Source organism: Oncorhynchus clarkii, chromosome 9 (assembly GCF_045791955.1).
Source record: "Oncorhynchus clarkii lewisi isolate Uvic-CL-2024 chromosome 9, UVic_Ocla_1.0, whole genome shotgun sequence".
NCBI classification, from domain to species: domain Eukaryota; kingdom Metazoa; phylum Chordata; class Actinopteri; order Salmoniformes; family Salmonidae; genus Oncorhynchus; species Oncorhynchus clarkii.
Window position 1 is genome coordinate 60,639,410 of NC_092155.1, and position 9,338 is coordinate 60,648,747.

At 41.5% G+C, this 9,338-nt stretch overlaps 1 protein-coding gene across 3 annotated transcripts; it reads right to left on the minus strand.

The window, feature by feature from the left end:
• Positions 1-4,685: 4,685 nt before the first annotated feature.
• LOC139416664 (testis-specific Y-encoded-like protein 4) lies at positions 4,686-8,672 on the minus strand. Of its 3 annotated transcripts, none has more exons than XM_071165607.1 (8): positions 7,170-8,672; positions 6,993-7,070; positions 6,777-6,888; positions 6,452-6,606; positions 6,173-6,249; positions 5,771-5,946; positions 5,449-5,499; positions 4,686-4,966 (listed from the first exon to the last, which is right to left on the minus strand). In XM_071165607.1, the coding sequence occupies exons 1-8, from the start codon at positions 8,142-8,144 to the stop codon at positions 4,806-4,808; spliced, it is 1,785 nt and encodes a 594-aa protein (XP_071021708.1). In that variant the 5' UTR covers positions 8,145-8,672; the 3' UTR covers positions 4,686-4,805. The 3 variants fall into 3 exon arrangements, 2 of the variants coding, with proteins under 2 accessions (XP_071021708.1, XP_071021710.1); XR_011635113.1 differs by having other exon boundaries at positions 4,866-4,966; positions 5,449-5,532; positions 7,170-8,608; XM_071165609.1 differs by lacking the exon at positions 5,449-5,499 and having other exon boundaries at positions 7,170-8,608.
• Between the last annotated feature and the right edge of the window lie 666 nt (positions 8,673-9,338).

Below are 9,338 nucleotides of genomic sequence, written 5' to 3' on the forward strand. Positions count from 1 at the left end.
CATGGACGCCTGTAGTCTGTCTGTGTCTCTGGACCTCGCTATCTGACCCTCAGGTAATGTGCCATGTGATTACTGTGGAATTGAAAACCTTGTAAGACAGACAGCCCACAGAGCCTCAAACAGCACCTCTGACCCTGAGAAGAGACAGAGACACATCAATCAAAATAACATGGACAAAACCAAAGACCTGAGAGAAAATAAAACCTATTATTATACTGATGGATGGTCTGGAAATAGATCTGATTTATTTTCTGAAGGACAATATTTTATTCACATTTTATCATTCAGGACTATCCTCATACCAACAGGAGCTTTTGCTTAGAAAAAAACAAAGTCAAGTGATAATAGAAGATAGTGGAAGAGGTGATGTAAGTGACATGCATAAGCTTCACGCTTAAATGAAGTTGTGAAAACCTATTTGACAGGAACAGTGCATACGTGGCGCTCATACATTCCAGTCAGCACTTGTACAGTATTGGACCTGGAAGCCAGGTTATTGCAGGTTTCTACAGTGAAGGAAGGCGGCAGTTTCCCTCTGAAGCTCTGTCTGTCTGCATGTGTATGGCCGGTGGTATGCCACATGTTCACGAAGCCATAGCCAGCTATCCAGTCACCATCTGCACAGAAGACAAGACTGGCACTCTCCCTCTCTATAAAATGCAGCTGGGAAAATAGACTGCTGTTTAAGAATAATTCATTTAAAAAAAAAGAGAAGAAAGAAACAAGGGGTTGAAAAAATGAAGGATAGTGAAAAATGCTTGTGGGGATGAGTAAAAGTACAGTGCATCTGTCTTGGGAGTTAAATCTGTCACCTTTGTGGGAGCAGAATGGATAAGCATGCTAATGCTCCCAAGGCTCATTAAAGATGGATTCTCCATGGCAGGATTTTGGGGAAATAAGGGTCCAAAGGGAACTGTTATTTTTCAACATGCATTAAGACCTCCACTTCATCTTACTGGTGCCACAATCCCCTCCCATGTTTACCTGTGTCTTCTACCTTACGGAGATCCACTTTGAGAAGTCAAGCTGTTGAAGTGAGAATAGCACTCACTGCATGCACTGAGCCACTCTCACTCTCCAATGTTGTTCACACCAGCGACAAGGAATATTGAGCGGTGGGTCCACATAAGCATATTCTATTTCAATCAGCTCTCTTTTCCTCTACTTCAATCAAAATGAAAATCAACCAAATTATTCCTGGTAACATCTCTCTTTCTTTCTCTCTCTCCAATCATCCATCCCCAGGTGTGTTTCTTTGTTATGGGGAGACAATAGTGCCTGCATTGTAATTTCTGTCCGCTCACACTGTGTGTAAACTCATTGTCTTCTAACATAAATCAGTCAGGGCAAACTAATGGAGACAGAGGATGCTTCTCTCTGTATACAACAGCCTGTGGAGTGCACAGCATAATGTACTGTAGGAGTGTTAAGCTTGTGTTAAGCCTGTGTGTGCACATGCATGCATGTGTGTGCAAGTGTGTGTGTGTGCACAAATGTGTCTGTGTATGTGTGCGAGAGAGAGAGCGTGTGCAAGCGTGTGAGATCATGCATCTCTCTGTGACTGGGCAGAGCAGTCATCATGCTTTCTGTGATCTCTCAGATAACAGTCATCCATCTGCCGTGCATATCTGTCAGGGCCTGGGAGGGCAGGCTGAGGCTAATCACTCCAATCATCTATCTCCCACCGCACAGTGTCTCCCACGCTCCTTCTTGCTCTCCAATCTCACTCCCTCGCTCTTCCTGTCCACACTTTCTTTTGCTCAGTTGAACTTCCCATAACTTACTTACCACAAATGAAGCATAGTACATACTATGACGAGTGGTGAAAACACACTTGCCACACATGGATACACATTCTAAAGTATCTGGCATTTTTGGTTCACCATGTTGTACTAAAATGCAAAGATGACTTATGTACCATGGATGAGCATATCCCGTCATACATAATTTTAGGGTCCTCTTCAGACAAGGATCCTATAAGTGCCTGATGAGTCAGTAAAATTCCCGATGAAACCAGAGAAGTTAGACATCAAACTTACATAACAGGGAGATGTTCAGTCACATTGACTTGACACCAGTGGGAATCTAACAGAGGGTTGTCTTCGGTCTGCCACCCGTTATAAAACAAAGCCTTAACACGTGCTGCTCCAACCACAAACAAGCTCCAGTCTCTGGATTACCTTGTTTTCTCTGCAATCTATGAGTCTGTTTGCCATAATCAATATTGTGGAAACCACCTCAATTAATTCACACATAAAAGCATTTGTGGTTTTGCACTAAAGCCCATGAGGTGCTACAGTAATCCCCTGGGCTGAATAGAAGTGGGATGAGAGATTAAACAAGATGAGGCAGAGATATTGGGTTTGTCATTGTGTTATCATTTGATGGTGTGTGTATGCTATATCTTCTCCCCATTGCTTTTATTAATAGTAAGTGCCCCTCCTAGTCTGCATGCCTCAGTGTGCTCTGGAGCTAACAGCAGGACAGGTTTTTGCTAGTGGAACATTTATAGCTGTGCATTAAAACTGGAATCAAGGGTTTAAGTGAACCATTGCAACATTGCCGCTGTTCCTTTGTCCGGGCCTGTCCAAAAATGCCCCGCCTGAGGCTATTTGCAGAGCCAAGAGCTAACGTGAATCCGAATACTGCGTTTCGGCAGCCCAGTACCATCATTTTTTCCACTAATTGGTATTTTAACCAATCACATCAGATATTTTCACATCTTATCTTTTTCAGAGCTGAACTCAAAAGACCAATTAGTGAAAGCAATAACAGAATTGGGCTACCTGTATAAACACAGCCTTAAAAGTGATATCACATTCTGACCTGTGTCATGTCAAAGCTGTGACACTGGTTGACATCCTCCATAAATGATACACTGATATTGTGTCTTCAAAGCCCTGACACTGGTTGACATCCTCCATAAATGATACACTGATATTGTGTCTTCAAAGCCCTTTGCCTGTTCCTATAAGAATAGGCCAACCTAAACATAATTTACAAACAACAGTATGTCTTTACTGTCATAATGTCAAAGTCAGTTGTCATCTTGAGTATAAAGCTTTCATACTGATATTCACAGTATTATACATACTATCTGGCTGACTCATCAATGGACGCAGGGATTGTTACGTTCGATACACATTAGGCCTATATTCCTGATTTAGAATACTATTTGTTATTTTCTTAATTGTACATCACTTGGGTTACAAAAGCAATTTTGTGATTTTGTGAGTTTTGTGATACCATGTATCCTTGCAGTTGTATACTGCCATCTTCTGGTTTGGCAATATATTCAGTACAGAAGGTTGTATTTACCTAACTACTAAAACTCAGACAACAAAAACCAGAAAGCAAAAATAAATAACTTGCTATTTAATTAAATTGGATTCAAAATGCAGACATTATCTTAAAAAACAAAACACGTTTTCTTCAGAACTATAGCATACTATAAAATAATTCAGCACACAAAATATTACTTTTTGTTAATATACCCTATTTGTCAAATTCCAGATGGCTACAGGTAATGATTTAAGCTTAACAGATCCAAACTCTGCACACAAAGTTAAGTTTAAATATGTACATGCCAATGCCATCAGTCTGTGTGGAAAAGAAACAACATAAAACCACTAGCTAGCATTGTTACAGTACTTTAAGAGCTGCCCTGGGCTACAGTTCTGTTACTTTGTCGGACCACACTCGTCAATGCCTTTGAGGCAACAGTCACTGCAAATATTTGCTCTATACAGAATCTTTCATACTGTTAAAGGTCATCATTCTGACTTACTTTGATAGACACTTATTTATTAAAAAAACACAAAAATGTGACGATAACAGTTTCTAAAAGTTACACAAAAGCAAAAAATGTTGAATGCATGGATGCAACAAGCTCAAAATATTACAATTCATGTTACAAAAATGTGGGATTCCACCCAAATAACTCAATGAATGTTAAAATATACTTAAAGAATTGAAAAACATAAACATGTGTGAATATTAATTAATATGTGTGCACAGCTACACACTAAGTTTATGATAGGAAAGGCGTGAAAACACAGGAAATATTACCTATATTTACCTTATTAAAATAACACAAACTACTGTAGAGTAAACTTATTTTACACAGATACACCCAAACAATGGCAGGAGTGTGAGAAAACATTATATAGTATACGGTTTCCTTCCATGAAAACACTCACGACTAGGTCATCCCTGAGAACAAGATTTGGTTCAGTAGGAAGTGCATCCGAGATGTGTTGGGAATAATATTACAACCTCTCCGAAAATCTCCCTTTTACCTCGTCAAAGATCAGATTTACAATAGGAAAAGTCCAAGATAAATTGAGTTGAAGACGTGATCACTGATACCTGTCAGTAAAATATCTAGTATTGTTTTATTGGACCATTTGCAACAAGAGATTCTACCAAATCTTGGCAGTATTAACAACATTCAATCAGGGGTCTCAAACCTCGTAGAATATTATTGTACTGGTATTATTTTTGTTTTGTGTTGAGTAGCCCTAACAATAAGAGTAAACTGAATGAATGAGTCAAGATCTAATGCATGATTAAGTTACAATCCTTCGAATTTGAGACCCCAGTAATAAAGAATCTTTACCAAAAAAACTTTTTTTTCCTTTAAATTCAACAAAGATTACAGTAAAATATACAGTCAAAACATGGTGTCCTGGATTTTTTTTATTTACCCTGATTTTAAAATGCAGTCAAGCATTTAGAATTTATTAACAATAATTGATATTTTGTGCATAATAAGAAAAAAAGGAAATTGGAAAGAACAAACAATCTTAGCTCTCATCCTCTTCCACCTCAACATCCTCCTCTTTATCTTGGTCTCTGACCTCGCGACCTCGTGATTCATCCACGTCTTCCACGTCCACCTCTTCATCCTTCTCTCCGTATGATGAGTCCTCATCCTCTCTGGCATCCTGGTCGCTGTCATCAGAGCCTGGGGAATGTAGATGATCAGACCTTTTATAATGGGCTTCCCACTCTGAGCCAATGGGGTGATTAGTATGGGATTTAAACAGAGGGGTTTAACACTGGATTATGGTGAAAGCCCAGGAGTAGGAATATAATTCTGTTGTGCAATTTTGTGTGAATGGTGAAAACAGTAAGTGGTGGATTGAAGTATCAGGTAACCAAAATGGATACACAAATAGACAAAGCACCCCTTAATCCAATAATCTTCCAAAATATAACTTCCAATGATTGTACAAAACGGCTCTTGCATTTAAAGTAAAAACAGTCCTTGAATTTTTTGCAGAATAGGCTGCTGAGTTGGCATTTCAAAATCTCAGTCTTCCTGAACCATTGAAATAAAGACTTTCATCTAAACAATGACTTCATGTTCTGAACTGAGCTGCAAAGCCGAGCAACAGATCCAACAACCCTCCATAATAACATTTCTGCTCGTGGATAATGTCTTACCGTCTATTGCAACCTCTCCGTCATCATCCTCCTCTGGGCTTTCATCTGATTCTGAGGACATATTCGCTGTCTATTCAGTTTCACCTGGATTACTCATACAAGGACATCTTACTACACACGTATACACATTTCTCAGGAAGCAGAGGTAAACCAGCAGACACTGTGGCCCTAAAGGACTGGAATCATAGCATATGTTGTGTACATCTGTGTTGGAGCATAAAACCTGACTCATCACATTGTCTTTTCTGTAAACCAGCAGACAGTGTAGCCCTAACGGACTGGAATCATGGGCTTCTAAAGCTCTATTACAGTACTGACTAACCTGCATCTCGGCCCCCATGCTCCTCGTCCTCATCCTCATTCTCCTCTTCCCTGCTAAGACCTCGTCCAGACTTAGCCTGCTCTTCTTCATCATCATCATCATCATCATCATCCGAGTCAGAGATCACCACACAATCCTCCCTGTTGCTGTTGTCAGCTGGCTTGGGTCCACTGGTGCTGTTGGAACCGTATGTTGTGATAGTTAGAACAATCAAAAGACCTTCCATTTCTTTTTCTTTTACACAAAATGCTTAATAATAAAGGGTTATAAAAGTGTTTGGCAGTGCTTTAGGCTACATTACAGCACATAATAAAGTGGTAATAAAATGGTAATAGTATCATGAAGATGGAAAGTCCTTATTGAGCTAAGTTCCACGACAATAGGTTTTGTTGGGCTGCTTACCTGCCATTCTGCCTGGGTTCCCACAGTGGAGTCAAATAGTATCTGAGAGGGTTTCTGAAAAGGTCATCTTTCAGAATCTATAGATTCACACGGAACAAAGAGAGAAGAAGAGTGTGTTGGAATAGTGCAGTAACCGTAAATGTTATATACAGAGCCTAAAATAAAGTCAGTTGTGTGATCACCAGTGGATCTGTGCAATGCGTCTTTGCTGGATTACTCCATGCATGTTAGACTGTGCACCAGCTCTCAACCTATGCCTGGCAGTGAGCATGCCGTTACCTGTGCTATGTCGTCCCGGCCAGGACTGGCGTGGTCGCTGAACCAGCTGAAGAAGGTCTGATAGATGCCGCGTCCCGACCTCCTGGGCTCACTGTGAAGCGTCAGGTTCTGCCCGCGGTGCCACAGGATGGGGTTGGAGAAAGACACTGGAGATCCTGTGAGAGGACATATAACAGGGGAAGGATATCATCATTATTGGCCTCATTTACACCCGATACCTGATTACACCTCTACATCTACACCTGTCAAAGATGTAGGGACACCTGGCCCATGTAAAATGTGGCATCCTAGCAAGATAGATATGACAACTGGATCTGTCCCTCACCTGTCATTCCAAGGTGGAGCTCCTTCACGATGATGTTGTTCTGGAAGTAAGGATTCCGTTTGAAGTGGAACCCGATTCTGTAACCAAGCTTGTTGGTCTTGAAGGATTCAATCTAAGGAGGAGACAAGAATACATTTTCATTTCAGGGGAGCAATAGAACATTTATTCAGAAGACTTTAAAGAATCATTACATTTTCGCTGTGATTATTTACTTACTTCAAGGTTGGTCATGTAACTGAGAGCGCCTTCATCTGTTTTGTCAATGTGAGCAGAGAGATGAGGGTGGTTCAATAACTGTTGAGCTTTGAGCCAAGGGAAAAATAAATGTGACATACCAACACACTCACAATCAATAACATACGTGTGTGTGTGTAGGAGTATTCAAAAGGATACTGCCGTGACCCAGAAGCCAGGGATGGCCTGTATGATGGAGCTACGCTGGTCCACGTGTGGACGGCGCTGGCGGCTCAGTTTCAGCTCTAGCCGCTGGTGGAGCCGCGCACCTTTCTTCTCCAGAGCATCCAGCCTCATCTGTACCTGCGCCAGAAGGGCCACTGACTGTCGGATCTCCGGGGCCATCTTCACTGAAACTATAGCGCACTCCCCGTCATCATCATCATTATCTGAAGGGAAAGAGGAACTCGGTGTGGACGAAGATCCGGGTATTGAGTCGTCTTCCTCATCGGGCATGTCCTCGGCATCCTCCCTGTCAACTCCACGCAGTGAGGTAGAGCTGTCTGCCGCTGCTGCCTGTGTGTGAAGACCCCTTTCAGGTTTTGATCGTTCCTTTGAGGACTCCTGGTCACCACGCTTACCTTTGTGTCCCATTCTCTCATAATGTCCAACTTTTTTTGAGGAAAATGGCTTTTGTTTAACCTCTTCACCCATAGCTGCTCCTGTGAGACTAGCAAGTGCCTCGGCGGCTGCTATAGCGGCCGAATCAGACTGGTCCAGTGAAGTTGAGGGTCGGCAATCTCCAGCACCAGCACTTCCCAGGTTTTTTACTTCCTTTGCATCGCTAGAGACTGGTGCACCCGATACAAGAGCACTGTTGACGGCGCTGACATGTGCATCATCGCTGGATGGGTTATTGGCAGTGACAGCTGCACAAATCCCCCCCCCGGGTCCCTTTTTCAGATCTAGTCCACTCTCCTCGTTTCCATTCTTCTCTTCTATGGCTGGTATTTTATCGCCATCTTCCCCATTTTTGTTTCCATGAGAATTCGATGGTAATTCACTGGACACCTCGCCGTCCACTTTGGCTAACTTACTTGGAAGAGGGGACTGGCCAGCCTGCTCGTCGGACTGACATCGTTTCTTCGGTGCGGAGTCTGCAGACTTTTTGCTGTACCTCGTTTTTTCGCTCATTTTTGCCAATTAGTCTGCTGCGCTAGCTAACGCAATAGCCTACAAATTAGTTAACTAGCCTAGAGGGTAACGTTAGTGGAGTGTTTAAATAGCTAGATACAACTAGCTTCCTTGTTCGTGGCACAAATTACTAGCTAGCTACTACGAGCGTATTTTCTATAAACAGTTAGCAAGTTCCTTTTCCGCGTAAATTTAGCTAGAGGCCTACAGTACTGTAGCGCGAGCTAGCTGGCTAGCTAGCTTAGCTTGCGTGTGTTATTCGTGTTACAACTAGGTCCCGTTCTCTTAAAAGCAATATATTAATTTAGCACTAATTGTGCATTATTTTTTAAGTATTATATTGAATAAAATCCTGGTTTATAATTCCATAGGGTCCTGAAATGTTTTACATTTCTCCTTTCCCTCACTATTTCTCCGGCCGCGATGTTTATTACGTTACGAGATAGGAAAACAATCCGCTGATTGGTTACAGTACGCCGCGCTGAAACATATCCACCAATCATACAAAGGATGTATGTTTGAGTGAGTCAGCTTTACCAACAGAAGCTGCGCTGCATTTTTACAGTACTAGGGAGCGCGCACGTACACGTACACTGACATTGTATGCAGTACCCCGACACTCGATCTATTTTGATAGGATTATTTTTTTTCTGGCCTACAATGTAGCCTTACCTTGATATGTGAATTGAAAAATACGTTGGGTTAGGAATCATTTTTCACTTCATTGTAGGCCTACCAGCAATTGAAACTTGCTCATTTATTACCGATTATTAAAATATAGTATATGGAGAAACAATGTCAAGTTGAATGTGCTGCCTGCTCGAAAGATGAGAGGCTGATTTTCGAGGACAGAGAAAGGAAAGCAATATCAATTTCAACATCAATTTAGAACACCGGCTTCCCCTTATCATGCAAAATGCTTGCACATGGCACCTGACAAGGGAGTATAGTTACATCAATGTCATGACAACAATGTTATCACTGTAGTAACTTAAGTGTTATAACACAGGTATCGAGCAACTTGGCCCTGTTTTTGTTCCAGTCCAAGTTATGGTCTCTGATAATATTGAATATGACCAAGTTGATAGAGTCTTGTACCAATGATGTTCTCTTTAATTACATTATTGCATAGCCAACCTACTAGCTTTCCATTCATGTAGTCAGCACTTCATGTAGTCAGCACAAAATTTGAAA

Excerpts from the sequence above, each read along its gene's own strand:
- LOC139416664 (XM_071165607.1), bottom strand. The coding sequence starts at position 8,144 with ATGAGCGAAAAAACGAGGTACAGCAAAAAGTCTGCAGACTCCGCACCG. Across the intron at positions 7,071-7,169 it reads CTGGCTTCTGGGTCACGGCA|TTATTGAACCACCCTCATCT; the intron begins GTATCCTTTTGA and ends AAAGCTCAACAG. Across the intron at positions 6,607-6,776 it reads GCTCCACCTTGGAATGACAG|GATCTCCAGTGTCTTTCTCC; the intron begins GTGAGGGACAGA and ends GTCCTCTCACAG.